We start from the raw sequence: 17,609 nt of genomic DNA on the forward strand, positions 1-17,609 counted from the left end.
GTCCCCTGGTACATAGTAGTTTGCTGATTTAGATGAGCTTGTGGGTTTGTTGGAACTGAATATGGGATGTTTTGCATTCTTTTGATCTGTCGGCGGCAATGGATCGTTTTCTGCTGTTGTTTCACGGAGTTAAAATATAAGGGCTGTTCAATTTATAGACATCCTTTGCTTGGGTGTTCTCGGGGCTTGGAATGAATGCCTTTCTGGCCCCCCACACACCAGGGGAGCCGCTTATGTTTGTCCGATTTTCTACAGGAAGTGTCTTGCACAGGAGATAGAGATGTGGCCGTGGATGTTTGTCTTCAAAAAAAAAATGAGAATTAATTAATTCTACCTTTTTTTTGTTTCCTCAAGATTTCAGGGCTCTTTTTGCTATAGGTGTAGGACCAACCAGGCATATCTTTTATCACAACATCAACATGACGGTAAACTAACCCCTTTAATTGGGTAGGTCGCCAATTTGATTCAGATTTTTGGTTTGAAGGAACTCAAAGTTTGGATTCCTGCATGGAGGATGCAGATGGAATAGTGACATTATTTGCTGAAGTTAAAAGTTAGTTGCTAATTACCATAATCTGGACAATGATGTAAAGAAATCTGTGCACAGTTTAGTTTTCGTGGTGTACAATTAATGGATTGGGCAAATCAGGTAGGTTGCGTCAATAGGATCCTAGAGATCTCAACAGCTCATAGACATCATGTATCTAATATTTTGCTTTTTGAGTACGTAATCACAATAAACTACGAGAATCCCCCTTTTATTTGCTACGATATTTGATTAATGTAATTTCTAGTATTTAGTGCATGTTTTGCTCATGAAAACAAATTGGTGGAGCCTGCAATGTTCCCTTTTTTTCCCTATGTTTGGACACTACTCCCTCTTCTGTACTCTTGTTTTAATTTGATAGCTTCATTTTCTCAATGAAATTAGAAAAAGGAAAAAAAAAAATCCTTCTACATTTTGTTTGCATGGTATAATTGGTGGTAGTTGTAATCCATCCTCTTTGCATGCCTGTCCATCTCTTGTTGATTTATCAACCATATGATCAGGCTGACTGATAAACATATGGGGACATTTCAAAATCTTGGCCAACAACAAAGTTGAGATAAATTACTAGGATTTGAGATATCAATTTAAAAAAAAAAAAAATTATTTAAGATGGTAGAGAAAATATTGAAAAATCTAGGATACTTTATAGCTCCAAGTTCAATTGGAGAGTTGTGATTCTTGAGCAGCAATTGTAGGTGTGTTGTGCCACAGTTCATGACTAAGCAGTACCTTGTATTATACAGATAGATCGATATACAATATATCCAATCTACTCAATCGTACAATATATAAATGGTTGCTATTGAAAATCAAACCTCATTGCCATCATCTGGATCCCTGCAGCACCTTTTCAAATCACACATTAGAGAAAGACGGCAAATCAAATCTTGAGAAAGCTGTATAACTTTGACATCCTCGATACCTTAGGGGTGCGCCGTGTTAGCGACCAGAAGAAGAACCGGAATCAGAGTTGGAATCAATTAGAATAGAAAACAAAATGGCTATATTCCTCAACGTGTTTTGTTCGTGGCTAAAATCGGAATGGAATTTGAATACTAGATGAGAGTCTGAATTGGATTTTAGAGAATTGAAGCATTCCATTCTCCTTCGGAATTGGAATGGAAATAGAATTCCATCCTCATTCCAGAGGCCAACTCCGCCCAACCAAACATGCCTTACATGGTTATATATAATTGCCACATGAACTTCTACTAGAAACTTGCTATTACTAATTGATAATAAAACTTGGCCTTCCAATTTCAAATGAACAGCCAACATAAATTTACTTGTAATTTTCTTTTTTTGTTTATTTCTTATATTTGTTGCACTAACATGTAAAGTGTACTATAGCAAAACCCTAGATAAAACTCAAGTGCACCAATCAACTTCTTGTTTGATTCTTGGGTAATGGTATGGGCCCCAATGTTGGCACCAAACCTGTTTAATTGGCAGTGCAACTTGTGGCTGCCTCATCTCAACTGCCAACCAACCACCCAACCCCATTCCCCATTCGTGAAACCTATTCACCCAACCTTGCATCACTATTGCTTCTCATGCTTTTAAATGAACAGAATACACAAGGTCTGTGATCCCCGTAATCTGCAGTGATTTTGATGGTATATGGAATCTGAGTTTTTTTTTTTGAGAATATCAACGTCCAAAAGATCTGAAATCATGATTTCCATGCTTTGTCGACATCATGATGCATGATTGCATTGAATATTGGTTGATCGTTTGTATACTCTCTTCCTCATGAGTCGGAATGGGGATTTTAAGAATGCCCAATTCAAAGTCTAATATGGATGCCCATCCTTTTCCAAACAGTAACCGAGGCGTGGCCTTACTTCCAACCAAGTGGTTCCGAATTCGAAACGCACAGGTGTCGATTAAATTGTGGAGACCGAATGCTCCCTGCTCGGACACGGGGTCTGAAAGGACGTATCGCTCTATTGGTAGCCTCGGTGGTACCATGTGTGATGTACTCACACGTGGTATTCGTGCCGAAGCCCAAAGGTATAACCGAGCCGGGCCCACGGATGGGGAAGGTATGAGTAAAACCGGCCGGAGTGCCCAACACACGGTCATTTCTGCCCGCATCGAACATTCTTCTTGCGGGGTGGGGGCCCAGTGGAGACTGCTACGCGGGGGTGAGCTTGTCCCTTCCTCCCCCCTTCCCCTTTTTTTCAGCAAAAAAAAATAACATGCAAGTCTTTCTTGTAACGTAAGAAGTATAGACTTGTCCATTTTTAATCTTCTTGTACATGATACAAGATTACTAGGCCTATTGTGGATTACTTTGACTACTTTGAATAGGGCCATGCACTTATGAATTGGAATAAGACCCACATAGGTACAAGGCCACATCTATGGTTTATATAAACTAAGAGATACTATAGCAGAAGATTATATGAGGCTATCTATAAGTTGATCGTTGTGGAGTCAGAGACATTGCTTTATGTAGGTCTTAGGTCGCTACAAATGTGGACCCTAAGTATATGGAGTAGGGGATATTATAGAACTAAGTCTAGTTGAGGTTGTCTACAGGATAATTGTGGTATTTATGATTGAATTGCCAAAAATTTAAATAATATCTTCCATTTTGATGAAATTAAAGGCATAGCTTTGGCCTAGGTCTAGTGGATAAATATTTTTGTTGTCGCGAGAATCCTTAGCATGAAAGTAGCTCCAATTGGCGTTCATCCCCGACTTTCTTCCTATGTTGCTTTTTCAATGGGTTGTTGAACTGAACTTTCATTAATTGCAAAGGGAGGATTTCTCCTTTTCTTGTAATCAATGTGCTTATTTAGACAGTTGATGTGGATGGATAGAGAAATGTTGGTTCTTTGATGCACCAACATGGAGTTTGGCACTATAATAAAATGCACGATTCGGACCTTAAATTCAACGAAGTAAATCACCTACAAAATTAGCTAGCTTTTGTATCAAGAGTGATGCGATCGTATCAACTGTTTGGATCACCACATAGAGTATATAGTACAAGAGACGTGGGTGGCATTAACCAATTGAGAGGACCTAAACGAAGGAAGGGAACAAAAAAAATATATATACAAATTATATGGTTAAATAATATACACCAAGCAAATTAATTATTTAGCAAGTTAATACGCATGTTTAGGTAAATCGATGTACAACATGGTCAGATAATACATACTTAGCAAATTAGTTATCTAGCAACCTAATACACATATCCAAATAAATTATTACATAGATTTTAGAATATTATATTTACCAATACATACTACATGGCCGGTAATACATACTAATATATACATAAATTAAGTTGACTTTCTGATATATACTGTAAGCTTATCTAATATACACCTAGTAGTGATCTAATACATACTTTCAGATAAATTGATATACAGTTTTCAGAATATAATTTTTATCAGTTTACACTACATTGCCAAATAATATATACCAAGCAATTAATCATCTTCTATTTATTTTTTTCTAAAGTTATGAGTTTGATGGACTCCGTTGGTAGCAAGAGTCTTATTCTTATTTAACTTTTGAGTTTTCTCTTCAAGATGTGCATTAGAAAAATATGGCAAAACAAGGGTCCCATTCTATAAAATATTCTCTAGTGCCCAGTCTATATGATTTTTGTTCCTTTCCATATATTATTAAACATTCTCCTTTTTTAGACTCTTTTATTTTTTTTAACAAAATAGAAGTTTAACTTGATACAGAGAAGATAGAGTCTAGCCAACTTAATGGATACTTGTGAGAAAGATGTTTTTAATTTCATTTATCTTATTGGTGAACTAGGTCCGCTGCTATCAAAAAACTAGGAACTCGACCAACCCTGAAACCAGCTCATCAAAATTGATGTCCATCATAAATAGAAGCATAGTTGGCTAACCAATGCATCCATATAGCTAGAGATGATGGATAGTTTGGAGAGACGGAAGTGCCAGAAAATATTTCAAATTTCCATCAAAGAAGGATGATAAACATAAATTTGGATCCTCTGTCATGCAACTTTTGCACTGCAGAATCCTGTACCACTGTAGATGGTTGCCGCAACATCCATCTCGGAGATGGATAGCTCATCTTCATCACCACGACATACCATGTATCATACTAATGATGTCTCATCATATTCCAAGAATTAATAAGAGCCCTACATCTTTGAAATGGATAATGTGGTGGCTATCTATGTACCATAGGACTCTGCGGTGCAACTTTTGCACGGCAGTGGATCCGAACTCGGTAAATATTTTTTGGCAATCAAAGTGAATCAGCCAATTGATAATCTAAGCCATGCATATCACCATCTACCTTACTAGCGAGGTAGCGATAGCATGAAGTCAAGTTGCCAAGAACACAAATCAAGGCAGTCTTCAAAATGCACTTGGCTTAGAAAAAAAAAATTATGCTGCACTCCTATATTGAGATGGAAGAACGACCAGGGGCAAACTTTTTATACATCATAAAGTTGGAAAAATATTGCCTCAAGACAGAACCCCAGCCTCATCACATGTTGCACGACATTGGTCCCATCAGGAGCCGGTGTATCTGCAGTTAGTTGAGGAGGATTTTCAGAAGAAGAGACACCATGAAGGAAGAAATTGATTGACTGGGATTGGTTATCGCAGGTCACGCTCATATCAAATATGGTTTTAAGGCTTGAAGTTAGGGCTGGTAAAATATGATCAGATCCATCAACCCGATCTATGTTCAACCTGCCATAAGCAAATTTGGGTTTGGACTACATAGCTTCGGGTCATAAATAGGTCGACCCGTTTAACCAGTTTAACATTTGGGTCGGGTTCGAATTTCAAACATCTGACCCATTTAACCCATTTAACACATTTAAGATATATTTAACCTATTTAAAATGTGCTCAACCTGTTTTTATCATGTATAACCCAACCCACTTAATCTATTTAACTCGTTTAATTCTATTTAGCCTGTTAAAAATCCACTTAACCTATTTAGCTTGTTTAACTTGCTTGACCTGCTTAATAAACGGATTATGCATGTTGAATCATGTTACCTGTTTAGTAAATAGGCTGGATTCAGATCTAAATTTTTAGCCTATTTAATAAACAAGTCAGGTTTAGGTTTATAAATTTTTAACCCGATCCATATCCGATCCGACTCAGCCCGATTGCCACCCCTACTTGGAGTATCAAGTTTGATAGGAGACTGTTTGGATGGAAAACCAGCTTATCAATCAGATAGGTGGCAAGGTCCATAGAAACAAGTTGAAAGGATCAAGAGGTCAACAAATTCCCAAGATATTTCTCAAACAAAATATCTACCCATGTTGCACGACATTGGTCCCATCAGGAGCCGGTGTATCTGCAGTTAGTTGAGGAGGATTTTCAGAAGAAGAGACACCATAAAGGAAGAAATTGATTGACGGGGATTGGTTATTGCAGGTCACGCTCATATCAAAGATGGTTTTAAGGCTTAAGGTTAGGACTGGTAAAATGTGATCGGATCCATCAACCCGATCTATGTTCAACCTGCCATAAGCAAATTTGGGTTTGGACTACATAGCTTCGGGTCATAAATAGGTCGACCCGTTTAACCAGTTTAACATTTGGATCGGGTTCGAGTTTCAAACATCTGACCCATTTAACACATTTAAGGTATATTTAACCTATTTAAAATGTGCTCAACCTGTTTTTATCATGTATAACCCAACCCGCTTAATCTATTTAACTCGTTTAATTCTATTTAGCCTGGTAAAAATCCACTCAACCTATTTAGCCCGTTTAACTTGCTTGACCTGCTTAATAAACAGATTATGCATGTTGAATCATGTTACCTGTTTAATAAATAGGCTGGATTCATATCTAAATTTTTAGCCTATTTAATAAACAAGTCAGGTTTAGGTTTATAAATTTTTAACCCGATCCATATCCGATCCGACTCAGCCCGATTGCCACCCCTACTTGGAGTATCAAGTTTGATAGGAGACTGTTTGGATGGAAAACCAGCTTATCAATCAGATAGGTGGCAAGGTCCATAGAAACAAGTTGAAAGGATCAAGAGGTCAACAAATTCCCAAGATATTTCTCAAACAAAAAAAAAAAAAAGCCCTTTGGACATCTGATTAAGGTGCTTGTTGGACAAACTCAAGCTGGTGACAAGAAGCAATGGAAGGGAGAAACTCAAGGGATCATGAGAGACCACCGATCTCATTATCCGTCATCTTGTAGGATAATAGATTCACCCTAAAAGATGATTTACATTGTCCTGAACATTTAAAAAATAATGGAATTGAAATGGTCCCCCTGACGACCAACCCCAACATTCAAACAGGGTAAAATATAAATTAAAACAAAAAATCAAAACAACAAATGCAATGCACATTAGGCAAAAAAGAGAATAAGATATAAAAATAAAGTTTGCAAGATAAAAATAATAAAAATTTTAGTATTCCTTGGCAATCAATAACAACATGTTTATAGACTATGCCGAATTCATGATATCTAATAATCCATTTTCTAGTGAAGACCCTTATAGTGAGGCAGTTTCTAATAAGTATTACTGAATTTTACTCCAATAAATTATAAAATCACATTATATGTCCACTATTTTCTCAATGATATTATTGTCTTTTAGGAATTAAAAGTAAAGGCCTGATTTATTTTGTAAGAATGCCAAGAAGACCAACACTAAAGAATTGATTATTTAGGAAATAACAAGTACGGCTCCATTTAAATATCTTTTTAGAAATATAAAAACATTTTAAAATTAATTAAAAATATATTGACAAAATAATGGAAATTACATATAATATTTGAAAATTCAAAACTTTGTTTGCATAATACAACATAGGTAAGAAAATATCTAAAATTTGAGAAGCAACACATCATTTGACTCTCTCCTTTTTTCCTTTCTCTTCTCTTTCTCTAGAAAGCAACTCTCACATGCACAAGAGATATATTCAGCATCCCCATAGGCCACAGCCCTTTAACATAGAACAAGTTACAAATATAACATTATGAGACTCAAAAAATTACTAGAACCTGCAAGGAAAGAAGTTCTAAATATTGGATAGTTGCAGAAAAGTGAAAGATAAAAAAAAACGAGATCGGAAGGAAAAGAAAGAAGGAAATATCTGAGTCCTGAGAGTTGTGAATTCATTTAGACGTGGAGACAGAGAAGTTCAAATAAGCCTTTGTATAGTAATAATTATAATAACAGTAATGTAGGCTTTACAGTTCAGGTGCAAACTTTAGTGCAAAGAGAAAAGTGTTTTGCAAATATTAATAAACAAAGGAAAATATTTGACAATCCAAGCTTGCATAGAATACCAGATTCAAAGCAGCCATGTCTCAGTTAAGTGCAGAGCTCACCAATTAGGCCAAACCTGTTTAAAATTTTTTCCAGGCTGTAGAAGTGATGGTCACAACACCTACCTTAAACTAAGCCTGTAATCTGATCACACCCTGCAGCCAGCTCTTCCCCCATAAAGGCCAAACCGCACGCTTGAGCATGAGATTTGTTGAAAATTTCGAACACCCAAATGCAATCAAGTGTTTTGTGCAGCAGAAATTTCTTACATGGAAGCAGTCATACATGATGGAACCATTTCCGAAACAACTCAAAAAGGAATAAGTGATCATTAAGCATAAACACGTCTCATTGATCTTGTACCTTACAAGATGTATAAAAAGCAATCAAGAATCTGGACAAGATGTGATCATACAAGAAGTATAGCATTGGGGTTGTCGCACGACTTGCACACAAGGAATTTGAAGTGGGAGCTGCCATATTTTCGTGAACCTTGAGTGTTCATAGTCACCAACCCCACCAACAAAATACACAGCAGGAGCTATTGTTTGTTCACTTTACATACAGACAAGCAACTGAACAGCCTCCCCCATAGTTAGGATAAAAGAATTAAAGAATGAACTTAAAGAGGCAACCCATTCATATTCTCCAAGAAGGCCTTAATTTCATGTAAGGTGCCACTAAAACTGCAAAACTTGCTACGCTGTGCTGCCAATTCCCATCAGTATCATCCCATATTGCGGCACTGAGGTTTTCCTGCTCATGTAAGGTGCCACTAAAACTGCAAAAAACTTGCTACACTGTGCTGCCAGTTCCCGTCAGTATCATCTCATATTGCAGCACTGAGGTTTTCCTGCTTGCAACTTGTCCCACAGGCAGATCATCTGCCGAGGGGACTGATAGTGGGCAGTGTAGTAATCATCTATGCAGCCAAACTGGCAGAACTTGAGATTGTGGAGGTATGTGACAGGTCTTGAGCTGTTGAACTTCTCGACCCACATGCCCATGCTCACATCTTCCATTTTAAATAGCTGTAAAATATGCACAGTTCTCTTGTCAGAAACCTTGTTGCCAAGTTATATAGTCCTCAATATTTATGCAGTTCAAAAGATTGAAAGATGTCAAAACGTTGCTAGAAAAATTGGCCATTATAGGAAAAAATCTTTCCCCTTACTGCATTGACTTGATCTTCATCTGCTTTTGGTGTTAGTTTTAGATGCGTCATACAACCTAGCCAGTTATGGAAGAGATGAAAACATCTCTTGAAAGAGGGACTGCCAGTTCTGATCCCAAATGGATTCAGCTGAGCTAAGCCCTCCATGTGCAAGATGGTTCCACCAAATGAGCTGTTCTCGTATGTATTGAGGCAACTATCCTACCAAGCAAGGATAAATGAATGAATAACAAGCCAACAGATCTTACCCTCACTGTATGACTCTCAAATTCAGACACGATAAAGCGGGCAATGTCAGATGATACGACGTAGCCAGGACCATTAGCATATGGTGGGTAGACTTCCTCCGGCCACTCCTGAAAAAGAAAATGTGAATCATTCAAAAAGCAAAAAAGGAATTCGTATATGGTTGCACTATTGATACAGTGTTATCAGCATACTTCATCTATGGCATCCCAGATTATCGTGTTTTAGCACAATCGCATGTTATGAGAGTAGATGAAAACTGAACAGTAAAATGATGTCATACTAACAAGTCTGCTGCAAAAAGTTGACAATAAGAAACCTATGATACACAGTGAATAACATAAGTTATGTGAATATATCAAGCTCATCCACATATGCAGTGTTATTAGATGTTGTGGCGATGAAAAGAGTAAAAACTAAAAAGGATGCTTGAACATTTAGAAGGTCACCACAAACTGCTAACTAGCTTGCTTCCAGAAACTGAAGTAAGAGATGATAAACGAGATGCTTTTTTCACCTATATGCTATTCATCAAACAACCAGCAAAGACTAAGAGCAAAACAACATAGATTAAAAATAAAAAAAAAAAAAAAGCTTTGAAGCATAAGTAAACAGTAAGGGATCCGCCAATTTAATTACATGCAAAACTAAGTTTCTTACTTTCGAAGAAAAAGAAAAGAATAAGAAAGAACAACCCCAGTACTAGATATCATGGATGAGGTATCACATGATATGCCATAGCAAGGACCACTGCATCTAAACAAATCATCTCGATGACGCATATAATAGACTATGATTTGTGAGGCATGCAGGTCTATCAAGCAAGACTAGCAATCATATATTGGTGACAAGATAACATTTATGTCACAATATGTGAGTTCTTAAAATGTGATTTAATCAACAGGTTGTTTATATCTATAAAACCAGACAAGTACCTACAAATGGTAGATGAGTACAATGGTATTCTGAAGCCAATGCCACAGTTGTTGGCTACAAGTCTATCCTGTTGTGATGCACCACTAGGTGCATATGCCGTGCAGTTTAATGGCGTAATAACAAATCGTTTATCCTTCAATCCATGCTATCATATGAAGAGTAGGTCTTAAATACAAAATCACGGGAACCTATTATGCTTTTAAACTACCATGTTATAGTTAATTGTGTTGACTGTAACTCAACCTCATACAGCCAGCAAATGTAGAAAATGGATACCAATACAGGGTAACAGATATTGATAAAAATCTCATCTCGGACAAGATGCACTTAAAAATCCTATTACTTTAGTCAATAAGTACTCCTATTTTGAGGAAGACTAACATTTCTTTTGCATGCATACACATTCAGCCAGCCAACATGTACATTTTGTAAAGGCTACATAACCAAAGAATAAATATAATGAGCAGCGCCTGCACCAGTAATCAAGGCAGGCTGCATTAATGTTTTGGGAAGCATGGATGTTCAAGTCATAAATTTTGATGAACAAAATATAGAGAAGCTTTGCCCATATAAGACACCTAAACCAAATAAGTGACATGTGCACATAACACTAAAAAATAAGAGCATGACAAAGAAGATACATTCCAATGGCAGGATCAATCTATAACAACTCAGGATCTCACCTAAAAAGGCTAGTCAGTAGATATTATTTAATTTCCTTAGCCCTATATAAGTAACCCAAGATCTACCCAATGCATAGCCGATGTGGGACTAAACACACGCTCGGACAGGTCCTTACACAATTTGGTTACTTTACCTAGATTGCAACAGAAATCATGATCAAATCTTTGCCTTAACATCCCAAGAAGTGCACATAACACTAAAAAATGAGACATACTAATATTTTAAAGTACAAAGACAGCATAGATCATTCATGAATTAAAAGGAAAAGGTACCATGGCAAATGCAGAAAAGGAATGTCACTTGAAGGCCCAATAGAAAGAGTCAACAAGAACAAGACTTTATATCCTCTTCAAATATCAGAAATGCAGAACCTTGTATATTTCTAATTTAAAGGGACACTGGGGTCGATGTAATAAACTTATTGGTAATGCAGAACCTGGTATATGTTTCTCACAAAGGTCCATAAAGTAAACTTCATAAGTGTAATTTGAGACAAATCCTTGACATAATAACAAGCAGTGGCAAATATATACCTCAGTTGTCACAGCCCATTTCCCGCTACGTAAGGGCCTGTGGTAGTAATTCATGTTTCCCACATACAGAGTTCTATCACCTGAAATTTTTTTCACTTCCTTGATCACTGAATCAACTCTAACAAATGTATCATCATCGCACTTCATTATATACTTGGCAGAAACTGTGTGAACCTGTGTTACAAAACATGAGAAGGGGTTTCAACAATAATTCGCTGCTAAAAAACTTAACAAAACTCTGACCATAATAACTGAATTTCAAAGTTCAGTAGAGTGCAGCTTCACTTACCCCGTACTCACAGATGGCAACAGTTTTCAAAACAACAAGATCATAGTTATCCATAAAAGGCACTATGACAATGTCCCCAAAGAATTCTGCCTCTTTCTTTAGCTCCACATTCACTTCCTTTCTTCCATGCTGCACGCAATGTTTGCATCAGTTAGAACTTCTACACTACAAATGCAACAACTCGAAGCACATTGAAGAAGCTCCAAAAGTTACCAGGGCAACAAAAAACCGAGCCACAACATTTGATGATTTCCTCACTGCAGACATCCATGACTTCCTTACAGCCATTCGCTCAGCAAAATGGTTGCCTGCCGAAAGGATTCCGATGAAAAGTTCGACGGGTTCATCAGGAAGTGGTGGAGCCTGCCACTGAGCAGACATTTCCAGATGCCTTTGTGGTGCAAAATTAGGATGTGATGTGGGCAATGCTGCAGCAAATATGGACTGGACATCGAGATCCCCATTCAAAGACAGGCCAGTTGCATCTTCAAGTACAAATCCCTGAAAAACAAGACCATGAACATTAGCTAAGAACCCAAGATTGCATAACATAGAAGCCAAATAAGCTCAATTAGAAAGCGTCAATTGTAACTCACGGTGTGATAAGGAAACGATGTCACATGTCTCCCATTGACATTGACATGGTAACCTTCCAAACCAGCACCAAGAGTTAGAACAAACAACTTGTCCTCCACAAATGGATATGGCCAGTCGACAGAAACTTTCTTGGTCCGACCGATCAAACGGTTCAACCACCACATTGTCTTCAACTCCTCCGACCGATTATCATCATCCTCACGGATCCACTTCTCGCACTTCACCATCCCATCAACTGCGAAGGCAGCTCCACACATCAAACTCAGAATCCAAACAACTTCATGTAATCAAAATGTGTATATGTTTAAAATTATTACTTGCAAAATTTATAGTCACACACCAATTATAGTTCAAAGCCCCTGCTTTGCTTTACAACAAAGCAGGATTCTCTCTCTTTTTTCGAAAATTTGAATGTTTTGCTTCAAAAGTTAGATAATTTGGTGCATAAATTTGCTTGTAAAAGATGGGGAACTTTGTGGCGTACCAGTCTCCTCATCAGCTCTGGATTTTGCTCCGTTGCACCGTTGCGCCAATCCCCACTGCATGCGGTAGCAAGTGTTCTGCTCGATGACCGGCCTCCCACTCCAATCTCCCTTCAACCGGGGGTTGAAGTGGAGAATTCTCGGTGGGTCCTCTCCGTCGACGATCTTGAGCCCCTGGAGCTCCATCATGAACTGCGACACCATGACAGCCCGATCCCCTTCCTTTAAAGTTGATATCTTTGGATCATACTCGGCGTGGGCCGGGCGGGGCCTCGCCACCACGGTGATGTGGGAGCCCAGCGTCAGGCCGCAGGGGAGCACCATCAGACTCCCCCGCTCTTCGAACTCCGCCCCTGACAGCATGATCGAATGCGGGCAGCTCTCCTCCGCCCGATTCCCCTCCGGCACCGCCGCCGACGGTGGAGCAGATTTCAGCTCCTCAAAGAGCCTCCTTCCGACCTCCCACGCGTCCTTTGCCGCCTTGTCGAGCTCCGAGAAGGCTCCGCGGTTGGTGTCGTTGGGGTTCATGAAGACTAGGCCGGAGACGATGGGGGACCGCCGCCGGCGGCGGGGGCCGGAGGATGGGGAGAGAAGCCGGTGAGGGCGCTTGAAGGGGCGGAGGGGGGCGGACCTCGCCTGGGTCTCCTCCTCGCTGTCGAGGGGGAGCAGGCGGGCCATGGCGTCGCCAGGGACGAACCCTGTGGCGCCGCTGGGCGGCCCGGGTTGCCGGGCGACGAAGGGGAGCTCCCAAAAGAGAAGGAAACCGAGGTACAGAAGAGCCAGGGCGAGGAGGATACGGAGAAATCTCTGCCGGCTGAAAGAGACCACATCCTCAACTCTCCTGATCATCTTCTCGATGCGCATAAAGGAAGGAAGTAAAAAAAAACGATCTTTTAAATCCAATCTTTTAACCAGATTTGATCGGATTTGGGAGATCGGAACTTGGAATCGACCGAAGAACACGAAGAAAACCCCAGCCCTAAACCTAATCCGAATCCAAACTAGAAGTTTGGAGTAATGGCAGACGACGAGAAGGCTGAGAGGGAGCTGGGGAGAGTAATGGAGGAGAGAAGAAAAACAAGCGAAAAAAATAGCCGTTTGAGGACGGCCTTTTTCGAATATTTAATTGATCGTTTTTTTTTAATTCTTATTTGAAGTGAATCTTATTATTAGTATTCTTACAAGACAACGAAGAAAAGGAAACCAACCATGTGAGATTCAGTGCTAAACACACAACATCAAACAACAAGAACGATCCAATAAAATCCTGCCACGCCGACAGATGCCCAATAAATTCCTGCCTCTCTCGACACGAATCCGTTTTTGTGAACGTTTGCAAGATATCTTTGTCCAAAACTTTTATGTTCATTATTTTTTATTATTTCCAAAGCTGGTGGTTGAATTATAAAGCAATGAAGAAAATTTCATAAAACCGTGTAGACTTGGCTTTGGAAGTTTGAAAGCTAGACCGGATATTGGGAGAAAGGTGGACCGGGCTCGATGACAGCTTCCATAGTGGTGGGCGATAATAATAACGGGGAAATAAGTAGAATATATGGAATAGTTTAATAGTTTAATAGTTTAATATAGGGAATACAACGCGGCAGAAGGGAGCATTCCGTTGTCCGAATTGATTGATTGGAAATTAAAAAATTGAAATAAAGAGATGTTTGGATTCCTCGAGAGTTCGCCAGCTGCCACGTTACACACAAGACGTCCTTTGCCGCGTAGGACAAGTCCACAATTTTGCCGCACGTAACTAAAATCTGTCACACGTGGTGCACGTGAGAGGCAGAAAAGTTATTTTTTTTGTTTTTAAAATAACTGCTGGGAAAAAAAATTGATAGAAAAAAATTTAAGTAAACACTCTCCTTGAAAATTCTCCCAAGTTCATGTAATTAGTTTATCGGTAGAAATAGCGGTTTAGGAAATTAGTAGATATTTTAAAAAAAAGTTCGCAGATGCATCATTTAAAAAAATACTATATTGTTTTCTAAATTTAACTTTTTTTTTTAGATTTCATTAATACGACCCTTTTCTATATATTTAATCTTGTAATGAGTAAACTGATATGGATCTCAATCATCCAAAACTTAGTCAGAACTAATGATATTTCTATTTTGCGTATAGTTTAAAAAAAAAAAATCTTTCTTTGTTAAAGCATGGGCACTTTGTGAATGGCTCTTTTATATAACACACAAATTATTATAGTGGAAAAAAAATGGCTCTCTTTTTAATCTTTTTTCAGTATTGAACAAGGTTAATCAAGTCTCTTGGATATTGCATCAAATCGATAGAGTTATTGCAAGCTTTTCATTGGACAAAATTAACATGCATCCAAAGAGGGAAATATTGTAGGTGCCCACCACAGAGATGAGAGAAGAGATATAATGTGAGGATCCGTGCAGGCGTGTATTTAGTCTCACATCAGTTATTCGCTGGATAGATCTTAAGTACTTATATAGGATCAAGTAATTCAAATAATACCTTCCAATTAGCCATTTTGGGTGAGGTCCTGAGTTGTTATATATAAAGTTGGCAGTATATTTTTTGAGGTTGTCCAGCTTTCATATATAGATATTTCAAGTGTATGAAATATGAGATGTAATTTGCAGCCTATTTCAGATCATTTACTTGATAAAAAGTTCTAGAAACTAGAAAGCTAATCCCAAAAGAATCACCTCGACCTTAGGCAATGTAAATTAATGACGTTAACTCTAAATTTACTTCGGATAAAATGTACTTCGGATGTCCATGTACTTCGCGGACCAAGTATCCTTTTCATTCTGACTTCGGCAAAACCTTTGACCCGCAAGTGAAAATTATGAATGCAAGGGTACCAAACTACGTTAAGCAATGCCAACGTCAAAACTTTTTAGTTCACATGCCACTGGACGCGCCCATATAGCCATCAGACCAATCCAAAGTTGCCATCCTCTAATAAGATCTCGAAGTTCTCGTGATTCTACGACGACACCCACCAACTTGAATACAATTTTTATTTGCCTACTGAAAGGGCCAACGGTAGCTTTGACCTTGGTGGAGAAGTCCTGCAAATGATGACAGAAATATTAGCAAAAATGATGAAAATGCTAATGTTCTTCTGATGGGCCCTTTTTTTTTTTCTTGGTGCACCAGTGCCTCACACAACACACATGGGAGTGCGGTCAATAAAATCAAAAAAGAAAGTTAGCGAAGAAAGTAAGGAATATCTGCTTGGTTCTTCCAAAGAAACCCACCAGAATGATGTCTGATAGGCCTTCATGACTATTAGATTAGACTCTTTGGGAGTTCATTTTAGCCATGCAAAGTAAAATTTCTCACTGTCCTCCCACCAATTTCATGCAGAATTCCAAAGAGTCTAAAACTTTGCCTCATACATCTAGGTAAAAACTTTTCTCTTCAATAACATCTAGGTAAATTGAAAAGAAATTGATAGAATACAAGAGTTGTTTCAAAATCTATTCTTCCATTTTCCTTTGGTATTGTCCGGTTGAAAATTTTTTTTTAACACTTGTGATATATGGGTTTTACTTAAATACCACTTCAGAAATTGGTAGGCATTAAAAGAAATTACGGATATCTCTATATATAAGAAAATACTTGGTGAATCCAGACAAATCTACCAACAACTAATTTATACTATTTACTTATTTATCATCATGGTATCAGCTAGTACCGCATGTTGCTATCATGCTAATGAAAAAAAGGCACAAGCTACATCAATTTGCTCCTATATTTATTTATTTATTTTAGATTTCGCTAGTATTATTCTCTCCATGGTGTCTCTCTGCAGTGGAGGTTACACTTTCCTCTTTTTGGCAGAAGATATATACTTGTTTTATAACACATTTAACTTTATAAGTTTTAAACTAAAGTATATATTGCATTTGTCAAAGAGTTCAAGTTCTTTTCTATTCGTGATTAGCGTAGCAGCCGTGATTGAGAGAACTAATGATGTGAACTCTAAATTGTCAGCGTATTACACTGGCCCGGTGTCCTTTTCTTAACTTCCATTGAGGAGTCTAAAACCATTGTTTTTGGGCAAAACCTTTTACCAACAAGTGCGATTGTGTCTGCACGGAATCCAGATTACGTTTAACATTTTTTCAGGAGAAAAGTTGAGCAATGTCAAATTACGTTTGGCCTCCCTTGTTTTTTTTGGGGGGGGGGGGGGGGGGGGAAGGGGCCAAAATTAGTTTTGAGATTGCTGTTGTAGCTTCAAAAATGGCGAGAAATAATATTTGCAAAAATAATAAATATACTTGACTATATTTAAAAGTGCTGATGTTTTGCTGGCTAACATTCATGCTGCTAGATTAAGATTTTTTGAGAGTTCATTCTAGCCACACGAAATAAAATTACTCAAAGTTTAGCCATTGACTCTATGTCCAATCCCAACCAACCAAATCCCAAGATGGTGTTTGATTGCGAAATAAATGAGGAATATCTCCCAAAGTAGGAAATCTCTTCCTAATTTCTTGCCAAGCACCCACAAATTGGGTTCGAAACTGCCATGAGACACACACCCTTGCATTTCATCAAAATGTTAGAATATAATTAAACTGTGGAAAAAATTGTCCATATTCTCTTCAATTACCATTTTACCTTTAATAAATATATAAATATGTAAAAATGTAAGAAAGTAATTTGACTTTTGTGATAAAATCCAAATAATCATAAATTCCATTAAAGCATTAAAACTAGTATATTCTCTACATTTATTTTGTGCTTGTTCTCCAACCAACCATGCGAACCACACCATCTAACATGCTTCGACAATGGTAGGGTATCATAGTCAAGGGAAAAGGGGTTATTTTCACTGCAGCAAATTTTGAGTACA

At 38.1% G+C, this 17,609-nt stretch overlaps 1 protein-coding gene across 1 annotated transcript; it reads right to left on the bottom strand.

Moving 5' to 3' along the window:
* Nucleotides 1-8,070: 8,070 nt before the first annotated feature.
* LOC103697111 (hydroxyproline O-galactosyltransferase GALT6-like) lies at nucleotides 8,071-13,848 on the bottom strand. The gene is made up of 7 exons (XM_008778902.6): nucleotides 12,769-13,848; nucleotides 12,284-12,519; nucleotides 11,901-12,188; nucleotides 11,688-11,816; nucleotides 11,399-11,572; nucleotides 9,248-9,355; nucleotides 8,071-8,856 (listed from the first exon to the last, which is right to left on the bottom strand). Exons 1-7 carry the CDS (start codon nucleotides 13,628-13,630, stop codon nucleotides 8,650-8,652), a joined length of 2,004 nt encoding a protein of 667 aa, XP_008777124.3. The 5' UTR covers nucleotides 13,631-13,848; the 3' UTR covers nucleotides 8,071-8,649.
* Nucleotides 13,849-17,609: the final 3,761 nt, after the last annotated feature.

Source organism: Phoenix dactylifera, chromosome 1 (assembly GCF_051530095.1).
Source record: "Phoenix dactylifera cultivar Ajwa chromosome 1, Ajwa_hap1_PhDact_Kaust_v1.1, whole genome shotgun sequence".
NCBI classification, from domain to species: Eukaryota; Viridiplantae; Streptophyta; class Magnoliopsida; order Arecales; family Arecaceae; genus Phoenix; species Phoenix dactylifera.